Source organism: Nicotiana attenuata, chromosome 12, assembly GCF_001879085.1.
Source record: "Nicotiana attenuata strain UT chromosome 12, NIATTr2, whole genome shotgun sequence".
In the NCBI taxonomy this organism is placed as follows: Eukaryota; Viridiplantae; Streptophyta; class Magnoliopsida; order Solanales; family Solanaceae; genus Nicotiana; species Nicotiana attenuata.
Genome location: NC_032000.1, coordinates 1,733,179 through 1,750,989, shown reverse-complemented (window position 1 = coordinate 1,750,989; position 17,811 = coordinate 1,733,179). Strand labels below are relative to the sequence as shown.

Genomic DNA, 17,811 nt, shown 5'->3' with positions numbered 1-17,811 from the left:
TCTATTGATAGAAGATTTCTCATGTTTCTTGTTGTTTTGGTTGGTCAAATGCTGTTTGCTAGAAGAGAAAACTTGAATAAGAAAGGTGAAGGGAAAGCAGAAAATAACTTACTTTCAATTGCTTCTTGGCCAGATCACATAGAGTTGTTTTGTTTGTTGTAAGTGCATGCATAACTTCTAGTTTTTAGAGAACTTTTAATATACCTTAAGCAACAACAACAATAATTATGCTCAATCTCAAGTAAGATGGTATTGGGTATATGAATTCTTGTTGAACATTTTGACTTTGTATTATTCAGATTTATCATAAGTTGATTAATTATATGCTAATCATCAGCATTGCTGTACTCCTCCTTTATTCGAGTTTGGGACTGGCAATGTGAGTAGCCGCGCAAAAGTGGAGTTACCTTAAAAGAGATTGAAAATATAGCGGTTGCTTGAAAATTCTTTCTTAAAAGTCAATAATTCTCTTAGCTAATTTTGCTTGTACAATTCAAGGATTCCATAGGTTATTTTTATGCTTTTGATTGAGTTCTTGATCAACCAAATAGAATTACAAAGGTACAGATGAAAGAGCTAAGCAACAGCAGCTGAAATTATATCTCAAACATTGTCTGGTATTTGGTATTTTATTGTTGAGGAAAGTGAAGCTACTGCTTCTTCGACTGTTAAAAAGAGGCAATCTGGTCTCATCATATCTTTAGTTTCATCAGCCCTCTGTAATTTTTCCACTACTTCTCCTATTGGATTCACCAATACAAACTGCAATGCCAAAATCATCAAGGAAATGAATATCAGAATAAATAAAAAAGAAAATGGTCTTGATGATTTTGACTTCATTTGAAAAGAAATAGTGACTCTAAAAGCTATAGTACACTTGCCTCAAGGCCTTTCTTTTCCATTGCCATACTCAAATCCTTGAACAATGAGACTCCACTTGTATCAATGGCAGTCACAGCTGAACATAAAAAAAAAAACAAGCCACAATTACTTTTCAAGTCGAAATTAATTTGTGGGAATTTCTTGATGTCCTAACTGTTTCTTGGTATTATCTAAGTAGGGAATTGAAAATAAAAGGGGGGAGCTCGGTGCACTAAGCTCCTGCTATGCGCTAGGCCGGACCACAACGGTTTATTGTACGCAGCTTTACCCTGTATTTCTGCCAGAGGCTGTTTCCATAGCTCGAACCCGTGTTCCGAAAGTCACGTGGCAGCTAACTTTACCGATTACGCCAAATTGGGATTAAATGACAATATTGAGAACCATGTCTCTATGAACTTACCAGACAAATCAAGGACCACAAATCTAAGCCCTGACTGTTTCTTGTTTTTTCCTCCCTCTGCGTCATAGTCTTCTATCCATCTTGAAATCCTTTATTTTTTGGCAAATAAAAAGACCTAAATAAATATGGAAGGAAGAAAAAAAGAAGAAAAATGAATGCCAAAATGGTCAATGCAGCAGTTCAACTAGTACTGACCTTTCTTTAAGATAAGTTGCATTGGCAAAGTTGATTGGAGCTTCAATACTTAAAATGAGAAAACCAGGAATACTCATAGCCTCCTTATAATGATCAAGATTTCTATAAATTCCAGTACCAGGTATATTTCCTAACATTACTGTTTTTGGCCTTGTAATTTGCAGCAACACCTTTAGAATTGATATTCCAATCTGACATTCATTATAAAAGAAAGTAAAAAACCAAGTAACGTAACAACAACAACATACCCAGTATAGTCCCACAAGCGGGGTCGGGGAAGGGTATTGTGTATGCAGCCTTACCCCTACCTTGTGCAGGCGGAGAGACTGTTAAGAAAAAAAAGGAAAGGAACTTGAGAGGGAGCTTACAGCAATGGCAAGACCATTTTGAACAGAAATGAAGATGACTCCGAAGAATGCACATAACAAGACTAGGAAATCGAATTTATCGATCTTCCAGATCTGGTAAGCAGCTGGGACGTCAATAAGGCCAACAACAGCAGTGACGATGATGGCTCCGAGCACAACATTGGGAGTATATTGGAAGAGAGGCATTAGGAAAAGGAGTGTCACCATCACGGTCACTGCCATTACTATGTTAGAAACTGCAGTTTTGCTTCCTGCATTATGATTCACTGCTGACCTAGAGAATGCACCTGAAAATGTAGAGTTACATTTAACCCGTGTTCTGCAGTTTTAGAAATTCTATAAAAACAACAACAACAAACCCAGTGTAATCCCACAAGCGGGGTCTGGGGAAAGTAATGTATACGCAGACTTTACCCCTACCTTTTAAAGGTAGAGAGACTGTTTCCGATAGACCCTCGGCTCAAGAAACAGTGAAATAAAGCAAACAAACAGTTTTAGAAATTCTAAACTGTTGAAAGATTTATGTACCAGTTGTGACATAGCAGGAAGTTGAGGAACCAACGATGTTCATGACCCCAATAGCAATCATCTCTTTGTTTCCATCCACTTGGTAGTTCTTTAAAGCAGCAAAAGTCCTCCCCACTGCAATTCCTTCCTATGTTTTTTAACACAACACATTAAGTAGGCAGGCGTTTGAACAAAAAAATTGTAAATTTTGAAAAAAAGTAGTATAAGGAGATAAGTCAAAAAGATATTTGAACTTGAAATTTGAAATTTTATGTTTGGGCATACAAGGTAAGGCTGCGTACAATAGACCCTTGTGGTTCGACCCTTTTCCGAACCCCGCGCATAACGTGAGCTTAGTGCACCGGGCTGCCCTATTTTTTTTATGTTTGGACATACATTTCACTTGAAAAACTATTACAGCTTTGTGAGTGCGGAAAAAACTTTTTTCCCAAAAAATTGAAAAAGTGATTTTTAAAAAACTCATTTTAAAAAAATCTCCAAAAACTTACAGAATTTTATGGGCAAATATATTTTTGAAAAAAAAAATTCGGAAAGAAGGAAAAAAAAGATCTATGGACAAATGGGTCCTGAGCGTTATATGCTACGAGCTTTATAGTCATTATTTATGGGTGTTATATGCCAAAAACTCATAATTTCAGTTCTTTTCCTTTTTCATAAAAAGATAGGTAAAAGAGAAAAAAATTACAGTAAGTGAAAGGACGCCAGTGACAATTCCAGTTTTGATTACAAGTCCCAAGTAGCTTCCACTGAAATGTAACATGTTCCATGAAGGAGGGTTCAACCCTTCTTGTAATTTGCCAATCTACCAAAAGACAAAAGGAAAATAATTAAATAAATATCAAGATTTAGAAATATAATAGATATTAAAAGTATAGATGAATTTCCTTGGGTTTAGAAACTTACAATGCTGATACCATGCTTTTGACCTTTCATTGCAAAGACCAGAAGTGTAGAGATAATGACGGAAAGAAGAGGGGCTCCTGCCGATACCCAAAATAGCTTTGGCTTTCTCATGCTCTGTACCCAAAAGTTTATCATAATAATACTAAGAGACATAGTCATAATATCGCTATATAACAACCATTCATTATAAAAGATAAATTTCTTATGGAACTAACATATATATTCACTATAACAATATTTTGCTATAAGCTAGAAAAATCCGGCGCAAATAAAATTATTATAAAGAGGTTTGACTGTATCAAAAATATATAGGGATTTACAAAAAAAAACATGAAAAATGCTTGATATTGCAAGATTCTTGTACTTTAGCTCGGAATCATTTCTTACTTCAGAAAAATAATTGGTAAGGAATTTAAGAAATTCGAACTTATCTACTGTGCAACAAAACTTTGAAACCACAGTCAATACATTATTATATACTTAATTGTGAACTTCATTAGGACTTGCATTTAGAATTCAGTAAATTACATCAACTAAATATGACTTTTCCTTACATTTTAAAAGTGAAGAAAGAAAAATAAAAGGACAAAACAAAGCTGGAAAAGAACACTTACAATGTGTCTGGTCAATAGGAGGAACACCAAGAAGCAGAATGCCATGAGTATAGTTTGCCAAGACCACTGCACATATACCATATAGAATATTATATACACAAAAAATATACATTATTTCGACTATTATTTTAAAAGTGACTATACGATGTCATTTTCCCTTGCTACTTCAGTTACATCATCAGGTCAAACCCTCAAACCTTGACTGCTTTGACTTGAGTGTAGTCAACTCAGATTGAAAATTAGAAGGTTTGTGGGGATGTCTTCTATAAAGTTTCAATACTTAATAAAGAAATAATTTTTGTCAAACTATTTTGGGAGAAACTTAAAAAAATTCGGTGCATTACTAGCTTATATAATATGCTACACTGGTCAACATTTTTTCTTGCTGACTACATGTTTCTCATTCTACAACACCATTAAATTGCTATTTATTTGTTTTTCTACCATCAATTATTTTCAAATTATAATCACCTTTTTAGACGATTTTAAATTATAATGAACTTATCCACATCAAAATTTGTATTAAAAAATTTTAAAAAATGGGGAGACAATTAGTACTTGATTTTAAGAATCTTGAATTCACATGACAGCATCGAAAGCCAAGTCAGCACGTGAATATTCTTATAATCCAAATGTAGAAAAGACACAGACAAATACAATTCTCTGAATTTGCTCCAAAAAGCTGAAGACTAAAGACAGATTTAGTTTTATATAATTCCAAGAAAGAAAAAGTATAATTATCAGTTACATTTAAGAAGAGGGTAAAAAGACAGTAATAACCTCATTAGTTCTGTGGAAAACAGAACTTAGAACAGGGACTATCGCCATTTGCTTGGTAAAATTTGTGATACCAAGAAGACTCTTGAGTTGCTGCAGTGACACTATAACAGCAGCTCCAGCCATGAATCCAATCAGTGTTGCTTTTGAAAGAAAATCAATAATAAAACCGAGTCTGCAATTTCCCAAAAAGATCAACAAAAAAAAAAGGTTACTAACCAAAACCAATCTCTACACTTGTAATTTTCCTTGTTTTTTCTTTGAAACTGGTAACTTTGTAATTTTCCTTGTTCTTTTTAGGTAATCGTAGAAGGAAAGTCTTGGAGCAACGACAAAATTGTCTCTGTGTGATTCATACGTCACGAGTTCGAACCGTAGACACAAACACTAATACTTGCATTAAAGTAGGCTATATACACATAGGCGGACCTGTGCAATAGATAGAGGGGTCATCGGAACCCGTAAAGTTCGGCACTTCGGCAAAAACTCTATGTATACATGTATATGTCTTTAGAAAATAGTGTGAGCACCCTATATACAAAGCAGATTTTGGTTGAACCAAAAAGTGCACCAGCGAGATTCAAATCCTGGATCGCCTCTATATATACATCACACCCGTTGGGTTCGGTCATTTCCTGGACCCTAGGTGAACACATGATGCCTTGTGCACCGAACTATGTGTTTTTTTTTCTTTAGGGAATTTGCAATTCAGAAGAATGAAATTAAAAAAAAAAGAGTGGGAATTACCTCAAAAAGCCTAAAGAAGCTTGGAAAAGGCCAGCAAAGAAAGTAGAAGAGAAAGCAAGTTGAAGGAACAAGATTGGATCTTTAGTTGGGGACACCACTTCTCTCAACATTGATCCTAAAACAAGTGATGCAATTGAAACTGGCCCTACTGCAAGATCCCTTGAACTTCCAAGAACAGCATAAACAAGAGGAGGAACAAAACTTGAATCTACACTCCAAAAAAGCAAATTAAAAAAAAAAAAATTATTTACTTAAGTACCCCAACAACAAAAAAAATGCATGATGACAATGAAAACACTCACAAAGACCAACAATTGGAGGTAAGTTAGCTAGTTTTGCATAGCTAATTCCCTGCCAAAAAGTAAAAAAGGAAAGAGTTAGCAAAGTAACAATAGTAAAAATGAAATTTACCATAACTTTAGAAGACAAAATCAAGAAAACGGTTACGCCTGAGACGATAAAAGAACCAACAACAATGACGATGACGACCCAGTGAAATTCCACTAGTGGGGTCTGGAGAGGTTAGTGTGTACACAGACCTTATCCCTACCCGAGGGGTAGAGAGGCTGTTTCCGAGAGACACTCGCCTCAAGAAGATGAAAAGAAGACAGAAAGAGGCAATATATCAGTAGTACCATCAATAAAAACCATAGAACGAGACAAAAAAAAAAAAAAAACCAACCTGAGGAATTGCAAGGCTAGCAATGGTGAGGCCAGAGATTATATCAGATTTGAACAGCTTGAAGCTATAATTAGGACCCCATTCTAGTATAGGAAAAACATACTGAGCACCAAGAAGTAGCTTCTGTTTCAATGGCTGACCTTTGAATTGACGTAAAGGGTCATCAGGGAAAAAGGTTTCTTTAAGCCTATTTTTGAGTTTTTGGAAAGTGCTTCTATGGGGTGGAGAAACAACTTTGTGTACCTCCATAGCTGTTATGTCTATAACTCTGTTCTCATTATTTGGTTCCATTTTGGTCTAATTAATGAGAATGGTTTGGAATGCAAAATGACTGTGGTTCCTTTCCTCCTATTTATATTTCCATCAACTTTCAAAAAGACAACTACCAAACAAACTAGTACTACTCCACTTGATAATTTCTATACCTTGGAAAAAAAAGATAACCCTAAATTTGTTTTTAAGGAGGGACTGAAAATAAGAAGAATGTAACAGTAGTGGTGTTGAATATTTTTCCTTGACCAGAGACTTTGGTGCTGACTAAATATATAGGTAAAAAATGGACATATAGAATCTAAAAAGGTGATCACAAAATCTACTTAATATTTGAGTAGAAATATCAAACAAGTAAACTTACTAAAGACTTGGAATTTGTATGGAAGGTAATAGTTAGTGTTATTGTTCAAAAGATGGAGAAAGTGAAGTTGGATAAGATTCTGATGAAAATAAGGTGAGATTTTGTGATAGGTACATATCCAAGTAAATATGTGAAATGGGAAAATGAGAAAATTAATAGAGAAATTTCATTAAATGGAAGGGTGCACTTCTCTAAGAAGGTTATGAAATTTATACAAAAGATGTAGAGTTAAGGATCAAGATTATAAATGAAGAGTACTCAGAGTTTCAGAGGGATAGTTTTAGATAAAGTGATATGTGGAGGTCGGTATGGCGGCAAACTGCTCTTCACTAATTTTTATTTTTATCTCATCATATAAAGAATTTTTTTTTGTTTGTAGAAACATCGCAGTGGGAAAAAATACAAATAAAATACGAGATCACATAAGGCTATGTGTAGTAATTACTTCTTTATTCTCTTACTAATGCTGGGAATAGTTCAAGTTTAATTTCACCTTTTCGATCAAATTATTCTTTAATAATTATATATCTTCTATTCAAGATCTCAGTGTTGTTTTAGGAAAGATATTTTGTGAATTAGAAAATATTTTTAAGGATAAAATAATATAAGTTTTGGTCAAATAAAAATACTCATAAGTTGAAAAGTCTTGGGGTAACCAACTTAGCTCAATTTATGACTTTGGCTGATTTTAATTTATAAGCATTTTAGAGAGTTATCAAACGCATAAATAAGTTAAAATATACCTTATAACTTAGTCAAACACCCTCTACGTTAAAACAGTGAAATAACAATAGGATTGATCAATAAGATTTATGTCCAGAAAGGATCTTTTAACTTGCTCTGAATAGATTATAATAATTAGATATTCAGGGATTTCTGGATGAAAATTCTCAACAAGATCTATATAGGAGTACTTTTATTGATTTTGCATTAAGTAAATATACCTTCTTATTATGTCATTATATGGTGCAGAGTTGCAAAATTCAGTGCTAGAATGACGTCGGCTTATTTAATTTTACTTTTGAAAGTACTGAAATACGAACAAAATGTTGATATGAATTGATTACTCCCTCCGGTCCAAAATAGGTGATTTTTTGTCTTTTTTTTGTGGTCCAAAATAAGTGATTTTTTCAGATTTCAAGAATGAATTAATTATTTTTTTCCTATATTATCCTTGGAGTAAATAGTGTTGGAGTATGTGTTAGGAGTGTTTATGTGAGATAGTAAAGGTTAATATGGTCAATTTCATTGCTAATTAATGCTAAAAGATAGATTTCTTAATCTGTGTGAAAATATCCAAAAAATCACTTATTTTTGACTGGAGGGAGTATATCTTTTTCTTTTTATATTTTGCTTTATTAATAAGGCACGAAAATAAAGTAAGACTTACACATGTCTGAACAAAAATAAAGGACACTATTAGCCAAAAACTCTGTCTGAATACCATGCACAAAATAGAAAGTTCTCAAATTTGTTAGATTTACTGGCTTGTTTATTCCTCGCTAAAATCATTGTTACACAAATAGCCAATCAAATTTACCGTTTACTTTTTTCTAGTCAGTATAGATTATACACAATTATACACGTATTATATACGAATTATACATATATATTATATATCTGTCGGCTATTTAGGTTAATTCTTCATTACAATTAAAGGAACACTAAAAGGTAATTACCTACAAAACTAACACACCCATTCCGCAACAAAGATTGTCCTATGTACTTTTCATATTAAACAAATTATTTTTGATCCTCAAAGATTGAATTTTTCGGTGCGAATACGATTAGTCGGACCTCAAAATGAATCTCAAATATCGGGTGGCAAAAGAAAAAAGACTATCAAAACACAAATATCCTAACCAACTCCTAGGAGTTTACCATAATTTTTCAAACTATAGAAGTCATAGGTCAAAGATGAGTAGAGTAAAGCTAATAGTCTCGAATAAGACACTAATTACTTGCACCTTTTCCAGTCCACGAGTTAGGAAACACAAATACAACATTTTGAATAAGACCATAACTTAATTATACCAAATAGGCACATTCTCTATACTTTCTTGTTCAATAATAATTAAGGATTATTCTAACTGTGAAAGATTTGCATGATACATCCAACCCTACATATAAGAGAAAAGCTAAGTTAGGTGTCCAAATCTGGAAGTAGCAATTAATCACGCAATTGGAAGGAAGTAAAAAGGAATAAACTAATTGAGCAAAAAGGTAGGAAAGAATAGAGAGGCTTGGTTCCAGAAGATCACATGGGAACAGATTCTTGATGTTCTGCGCAATTATTTGGATGTACCAATCAAATTTTGATATATTTGGCAGGACCCTATATTTTGAAATTCAATTATTCCCATCCATGAGGTTGGTCTGCTACATAAATTAAAATAGAACACCATTCTTGAATTAAATTTGTCTTGTCATTAGATGCATAATCTCTGGTTCAACACAGTTCCCTACTTGACCTGTATATTTGTCACTAAAGAGTCAACTTGGAATTTGGTTTTTTCCTATCATTTTTCTGTCTATATTGGAGTTTTTGTTCAAGTGCCAACTTGATTTTCTCCCGTGATATTTTCCTTGTTTTATACTGTGCTTTTCCCTTCTCCGTTTTTAAATCCTTTTGGGGTTGGGAGATGTCGAGATCAGAGATGTAAGATAACAACTCTATCAGCTGGTTGTCGAGATGTGTAACCATCTCATCTAAAAATTTAATTTGTTAGACAGAACATACTTGTTTACCTCGAAAGTACGAGTAACAATTAAATTTGATTTGTGGTTTTAAAGATATGTGATTAAATTCAATACCAATTAATATTCAAGAAATATGAGTTAGAAATGAAAGAAATAAGTGAATCAAACCAATGTTACTCAGCAGTGGTGACCTCGAGATGGATTAAGAGCAATAAAGTAAGAACAAGAACAATTCTGATGATAATTCTTGCCAATGATGAGATGATGTTACAAATGATTGGGGTCCCCTTTATATAATAAGGGAACCCTAAATAAAGTATTTCTATTTACAGTAAGGAATATTCTTGATACAGCCGTCGAACCGCCTAGTACGGAATCGTACAATCCTATTTCGAGATTTGCGCCACGATCTTGGGGGCGTGGCAGGAATCTAGCTCATTCTGTTGAAAATCCATAACGGTACCATTTCGGGGTCGAGCACACTTGCCTTCGGTATTCCTCGCACTCCTATCTTCGGGCATTGCATTCCATCCTCGAGCTCGAGTGTAGTCTGTCGACCTCGAACTCAAGCTTATTTGAACTCGGACCTAAGGCGATCCCTCGAGCCCGGGAGATCGGTCGTGCCTGATTTCGATCGTATACAGATAGTCCCCGCGTTTCTTAGAGCAAGGTGATAAGAAATGATTTGGACCTCGATTCTCCGGAGTCTCTAATGATGATGTCATTCTCGTGACGTGAGCGCTCGAAGTGACTGAAACGTCGCTTTCGTGTAGTTCCCAAAGTCATTAATTGGAGGCAGCTGACGGTCGGCTATTTGGCTTCCCCAATACGCTTAAGTGACTCCTATAAATAGGCCAACCCCACAACTTTGCGAACTTTATTTACCGTTTTCAAAATCTCATTAGCTCCTTCAACTTCTCTGAGTTCATCCTTCTTTTTAACTTGCCCTAACTTTATTTTCTTTTTGAATCTCTACACCATAATGGCCAAAACATCTAAATTTGTTCCTCATAAAGAAAAAGCCTCTTCGTCATCGCGACCGACCAAAAGTAAAATGGTAGTGCCACCTCATATCGAGGAATGTATTCCCCTGCCGTGTGAAACAACATCCGATTTCAAAATTGAAAAACCTGTATCGACACCAGGTCGATGTGAGCCCATGTCCCAATACGTCTGTTTGATAACCGAGGACGAGCTTGAGCAGGTAAAAAGGACTACAACTGGGAGAACAAAGACGTAGTGATCCCTTCCTCCGAGGAGGACATCACTACATATAAAGCGGGGTACTTAAGCGTGTATACCTACCCATTCACACTGGACCCTGCAAATCCAGCTCTGGGTCCCATAGATCCAGTTATTCTTGACTTTTGCCAACAATACCAAGTGACGCTTGGCCAGATCTACCCTTCATTCTGGCGAATCGTTCATTTGCTCAGATTCTTCTCGAGCCAGGTCGAGGGGATGCCTTTCACCCTCGACCATCTGATCAGGCTGTACAGTCCTCGCCTTTATCGAGGTGGCTTGATAAAACTGCAACGTCGATCCTCGAAATCTCTCTTCTCCAGCATCGATGAGGACAAAGACCGAGGACGGAAGAGCCGGTTTGTCCGAGTCAGGACCTCTAACCTGATTCCTGCTGAGAGGATGCCATTCCCCGAGGAATGGAACATGAAACGTAAGTAACTTTATACCCTGCTTCCTCTTCTCTTTCTCGACTTTATCTTTTTCTCGATCTAACCCCCTTTTCCGATGGTACAGCTGTTGCTTGGTTTCCCGGTGCTGTCCCAGACCTCGAAGGTTGGGTCCGAAAACTGGCCTCTACCTCCTCATACGCGGAGCGTTGCTGGCGCGATTTAGCCAAGGGCCGATGGGAGGCAAAAAACCACGGTAAGTTATCTTGTTTGTTTACTTGTATTTCTCGATGAAATACGTACTCTGTCTTTATGCAGGCCTCGGAAACGCTGTTGCTATGCGGTCGCTCCCGCCCGATAAAGAAGAGATCCCAAAGCCTTCCAAAGAAAAGAAAAGAAAGAGGGGGTCACCTGCAAATCCCCTGAAGCCTAAGAAAAGCGCGACTCAAAAGCCTAAGGCCGATACTGTGGCCCTATCTCAAAAAATGGTCCAACGCCTTCGGGACCAGAAAGAAGAGGAAGATGATGACTGCCTGTTGGTAGTTCATAAAAGAGGAAACACCGGTGCTTCGAAGTCTGCCGAACCGGTGGTGGCAGATGCGGTTCATTCTAGAACCAAAGTAATCTCTTAGGGGAGTTCGAGCAGAGTCCCCGAGCCATCGGGCAGCAAAAAGGCACCTCGTCTTGGAGGTCATTTAGAGGGTGAGGCCGAAGGGCCCGGTCCCGAGGCTCTTCAAATAGAAGAGAATGCCCCGAGTGGATCACTTGGGGTAATCAACGTGGTTGAGTCGCCGCCTGGTCCTGAGTTCTCCGAGGGGCAATTCCGAGATGCTTGGAACATGAGATCTCCTGATGTGGGGACGAGCCACGAAGGGCATGATATCGTTCGAGAATGCCTTGCCCGGATCGAAGATGGCCTCGATCCAGATGCTTTTTTTTATTTTCGACGAGGCGTGTCGGCTCTTCAAACAAGTAATTTTTTGTCCTTTAAAATTACGCTTGCACTTTATCCTTGTCGTTCTGAGTTTGACCTATCCCTTTTTGTGAAGGACGTTGTGCTCCATAAAGAAGCGTTCTCCAAGTCTCGAGCTGAGCTTGCTCGATGTGAGGCCGAGCTTAAGAAAATCTCGGAAGAGAGGGACGGTCTTAAAACCCTCTATGTCAAGAAAAAGGAGGAGATGAGCGATCTTCGAGCCGAACTGGCAAAGGCTCGTCTAGAACAAACCAAGCTTACCGAAAAGGTAATATACCCTTTGATGTTTTGTTATAAATTTGCCCGATCAGTCTACTAACACTTCTACTTTGCAGTTTCAACAAAAAGGGCGAGCTGGTGGATCAGCTCCGAGAGGAGCTCAAGATGAAAGAGACTGAGACCCTGGGGTGGAGGCAAGGCATGGACAGTCTTGCCTCCGAGAAAGATACTCTTCGGGAGCAGCTGACTTCACTCGAACGCCAGTTTCAAAGTGTGAAGGAGGAGGGCCTGGCTCGAGGCCGCAAGATCGAGGAGCTTAAAGCTAAATCCGTTGCTGAGCTTGCCAACACCAAATCTGATGCTGAGGCAATTATAACCTCGTACCGAGCTGACGCTGAGGCAATCATAACCTCGTACCGAGTTGACGCTGAAGCAACTAACACACGGGCAAAGGAGATCTCTACAGCGGCCGAAGTTAAGTTATCATGTGCACTTAACCACGCCAGGCGACAGTCCCGTAGGGAAACCCTCGAGGAGGTGCATGCTCGCGGCTTCGATCTCTCAGCCGATATTGTAAGGTCGAAGACTTTGGAAGAAGAGGCTGCCGCTTTGATTTCTGATGAGGACGACTCAGCTAGTGGGTCCGAGAGCGGAGAAGATGAAGATGAAGTCCCCGAGGAGGAGGCTCCCCAAGATGCAGCAGCCGAAGATGTGGCCCCGGAGTAGTTTTAGGTTTCTTTATTTCGCCTTAGTGTTTTTTGTGTAAGGACCCCTCATGGGTATTGTAAATATCTTTTGGAAATACAAAGGAACTCTTTGTTTCAACTTTGGCTTGTGTTGAATCTCATTTTGTCCTTATTTATGGAAAATTCAATTGTACAACCCAAATGATCAGTCTGAGTATTGGTTTGGACTCAGAATATAATAAACCCTTAGGTTTTTTATTGATCAACATAATGCCTCTTAAGGTCTTAGGTAATCCTCGAGCTAATCTTAAATCAACTGGATGCGAGCTCGGAACAATGGGACTCTTGAGTCCGAATTGAGTGAGAACGAGGTCTCAAACTCTACATGTTACGGACCTTAAGCTCTTTTAAGTTGGCCCTTAGGCTCTTATATATCGGCCCTTAGGCTCTTTAAGTTGGCCCTTAGGCTCTTATATATCTGCCCTTATGCTCTTTAAGCTGGGTCGATTCGACCTCTAAAGTGGCTATAATTTTTCCCTCCTTTTCGGCTAAAAGACTTAGTGAAAATTTAATTATGCCTTGGCATGTGCTTTTCGTACCCATTGGGTTTTTCGAAGGTTCGACGAATCGGAAACTTATTAGTAATTTATTTGTGTAAACATAATCGAATACCTCTTGAGGTTTTTTTGAAGGCTGATGTAATCGAAGCCTTTAAGTTATTCGAGGGCTGATTTTATCGAAGCCCTTTATATTTTGCTTTTGTCGAGGGTAGCCCGATTTAACCGGTTTTTCAAAGTGTTTGAAGGCCTTTAATTTATGGCGGAAGTCAGACGTCTTCGAGCCGCATTATTTCGTCCGTAGCCTTTTATATGATCGTCATCTTTAATGTGGCCGTAGCCTTCGGGTACGCCTCTTGGACTTGTTTCCCGATGACCTTTCGAACTTGTTTGAAAAGTTAGTCCCCGAGTATATTGGCCTTGGCCTTTGTTTCAAGGGGATGCCTCTTTGAGGTCTTATGAGTTCGAGCTTTCGATGACTCGGCTGTGCTGACTGTCGACGATAGTCCCCGAGTATCGCGGGTTACATTCGTGCTTTGGCTCTTGAGCCGTTTCCCGTAGGATTATAAGTGTAGAGCTTCGTATAATAGTAAACTTCTTCGAGACACAAAGTGTTTTTGATATAAACAGAATGCTTCTTCAAATAATTGATACATGCATACATGTTTTGCCGTCGGGGCTCGACTATTCTATATGGACACGGTTCATCTGACCGTCTGGACCACTACAAAGTTTTCCTATCGAGGCCCTCTTAGGCGTGAAGTATTTTCCTCGAAAATATGATCTCCGAGGGTGATGCCCCCCAGTATTCGAGGTTTATTGAAAAGAAGCCTTGGATGCTGTTGAGTTCTCCTTAGGTAGCATATAGTTGTTGCCTCGTTAAAAACCTTGCCGGTAAGACCCATTTGGGACAAAATCCGGTCTAAGGGAAAAAGAGTGCAACGCATACTTTAAAACCTAAGGCCTTCGTGTAAAAAGGGGTGTCTCCGATAGCTTCGATCGAAAATCTGCAATGAGTTAGTTTTAAACTCAAATGGACAAAAGGATAAAGTCATACCTTTGCAGTAGTATCGTTTGAGTAATGATATGTTCAAATTATTTGGCAGTTGTTCACCTTCCATCGTGCTAAGTTTGTAAGATCATTTACCGACAACTCCGAGGACTCGGTACGGTCCTTCCCAATTCGGGCCCAATTTTCCTTCATTTGGGTCTCGAGTATTGAGGGTGACTTTCCGTAGAACTAAGTCCCCGATTCTGAAATGTCGAAGATTGGTCCTTCTATTGTAGTATCTTTTGATCCTTGCTTCTGCGCGGCCATCCGAACAAGTGTTGCTTCTCATTTTTCGTCTAATAGCTCGAGGCTGGTATTCATAGCCTCGTGATTTGACTCCTCCGATGCATGTCTAAACCTGGCGCTGGGTTCTCCGACCTCGACAGGGATAAGGGCCTCGGAGCCATATACCAAAGAAAACGGGGTAGCCCCAGTGCTAGACTTTGACGTTGTTCGATATGCCCAAAGAACCTCGGGTAGAACTTCTCTCAGTTTCCCCTTTGCATATATATGTGTGTGTGTTCGATTTTGGTTCAGATTCTTTTGGTAACATTGTTCTGAACCAGACATTGGTATCATAATTTTAATATTTTATACTCTTCTCTTTCCTTGGTTCATGAATAAAACCATACATGCATTCTACATTTTTTATTCGGTTTGATTTTTCAATTTTTCTATTCTCCATGGGCCATTCCCACTTTTTGCTGGCCTAATGTGTTATGTCCTTAGCTTCTTTTTGTTGGCTTTGACCCTAAAAGGTTTTTCAGTCAATATTCATGAATACTGCCACTGTGTACATGTCATGCTTATCCATACAACAAGCTCAAAATTAACAGAATATAAAGTAGCTTTTTAGAGACACAAAGGTTGAGTAAAGGCTCGAAACTGAAGGCACAAAAGATAAATTGGTGTCAAACCACAAATGACACAAAGTAAGAACAAAAGAAGAAAAAGTAATGATCAGTAGTATGTTGTGGTTCAGGAGAACTAAACCAAAGTAAGACAAAGAAACATGGTAAAGTAGAATGGGTAGGACCAAAAGAAAATGATTATGAACCTATAAGGAAGCTAAGGTCCTTATCTTCTCATATTATCTTCAAGAAAATTGATTGTGCATACAGTGCACTTTCGGTTTCAATAATGTGGTTTCTGTTCACTGCAGTTTCTCTGTCTTTTTCTTCTTCTTTGGTTTCAGAGAAAGAAAATAGAAAAAGGTAAAAAAAAATTAAAAAAAAAGATTGTACTTGGTATAGGGATCATGCCAAGTAATAATCAATTTCTATCAATGGACTTTATGGGTTTTCTTTTTCGAAAAGGAAAAAGGAGAAAGAAAGAATAATAAAAGATTCCTTCGTATTTAGGGGAAAAATCATAAATAGTCTGGTTTACAGATTGCTAATTGAAAATAAGCCATAATTTCAAAAGTAATCGAAATTTAGTCATTTTTTTAATATAAAAATAAAATCTGAATAAAAACTCCCTTAAAAATCGGGAAAAATTTCAGCATAATTTGCAGGAATTTCATAATGTGCTGGAGAACTTTTCGTGTTTCAACTAGGGTATCTTTGTCCAAATTTTATCTACGCTTAAAATAGTGAACAATTTTCAATGACTTTACAAATGCTGGTTATTTTTCAACTACCACTCCGAAAACGGGCTAGCCCATGCAATATATTTTCACTCGTGTTTACCTCGAAAATACGAGTAACAATTAAATTTAATTTGTGGTTTTAAAGATATGTGATTTAGTTCAATACCAATTAATAATCAAGGAGTATAAAGTATAAATGAAAGAAATAAGTGAATCAAACCAGTATTACTTAAGCAGTATCGCCCTCGAGATGAATTAAGAACAATAAAGCAAGAACAATAAAGTTTAAAGGACAATTCTAATGAACGATGAGCGAAAAGTTGAGAGTATATTCTTTACCAATGATTAGACGATGTTTACAAATGATTGGGGTCCCCTTTTGTCACGACCCGGATTTCCCATCCCCGGGAGTCGTATGGCGCCTACTCATGAAAGCTAGGCAAGCTGAGTATTATAGATTCATTAACCTTTTTGCTTAGCCTTTTTAACAGTTCAATATAGCAGGTGATCAACAGCGGAATAATTATAATAAACAGAAATGCGGAAGACGAAAACTAATAGTTTAGCCATATACTAGTGCAGAATCAACATACAACTCTACCCAAAATTTGGTGTCACAATGTCACGGACTATCTACGAATACTACAAATAGTGGTCTGAAAGATAAATACAAAGCTGTCTCTGAAATACATAAAAGAAACAGAATGGAAAGATAGAAGGAGACGCCAAGGCCTGCGGACGCCTGCAGGACTACCTCGGGTCTCCACCACTGGACTGAAGGCAGCAACCTCACTGTGGTCCAAAAGCTGCAGCACCGGGATCTGCACATAGTGCAGAGTGTAGTATCAGCACAACCGATCCCATGTGCTGGTAAGTGTCTAGCCTAACCACGGCGAAGTAGTGACGAGGCTAGGACAAGACTACCAAATAAACCTATACAGTTATATCATATACATCAAGTAATAATGACAGAAACTAGCAGCTAAAAAATGGGAAGGGGAAACATGCACGGCATCACCCTTCGTGCTTTTACACTCTTCCTTACCCAAGCAACAATCACAAAGCAATACGGGCAAGGGAATCACTAAAATCACAATAGAATCCCGGCAAGGGAACAATAGTATATCAATAATATCCCGGCAAGGGAAACAATATCATGAGTAATAACATCCCGGCAAGGGAGATAATATCCAAATCAATAACATCCCGGCAAGGGAGACAATATCAAAACCAATAACATCCTGGCAAGGGAGACAATATCATAAACCTCTTCTCTTTTCCACAAATTACTCCATAACTCAATTCTCAACTTGAGCAATGCTCTACAATGTTCAATTACCAAGAATACTTCCATAAGCCTTGTTCAACATTAGAAATCATCATATTAAGCATGGACAATACAAAACGGAGTCACATCAATCATAGTATAAGACTCACGGGCATGCTTGACACGGACGTACAGATACTCGTCACCACACCTATACGTCGTACTCAATAATTAACACATAGCAAATAAGACACAACTCCTAATCCCTCAAGCTAAGGTTAGACCAAACACTTACCTCAATGTCACGAACACAATTCAAGCCTCAACTTACCACTTAACTACTTGATTCCACACCAATTCACTTGTATCTAGCCATAAATTTACTTAATGATATTATTAAATGCTA

General features: G+C 37.7%; 1 protein-coding gene across 1 annotated transcript; it reads right to left on the bottom strand.

Annotated features, from left to right (window-relative positions):
• Window positions 419-6,964, bottom strand: LOC109235149 (probable sulfate transporter 3.3). The gene is made up of 13 exons (XM_019401123.1): window positions 6,097-6,964; window positions 5,717-5,765; window positions 5,415-5,622; window positions 4,671-4,842; window positions 3,891-3,956; window positions 3,277-3,390; window positions 3,059-3,175; window positions 2,374-2,500; window positions 1,846-2,132; window positions 1,478-1,668; window positions 1,283-1,371; window positions 882-958; window positions 419-762 (listed from the first exon to the last, which is right to left on the bottom strand). The coding sequence occupies exons 1-13, from the start codon at window positions 6,385-6,387 to the stop codon at window positions 604-606; spliced, it is 1,947 nt and encodes a 648-aa protein (XP_019256668.1). The 5' UTR covers window positions 6,388-6,964; the 3' UTR covers window positions 419-603.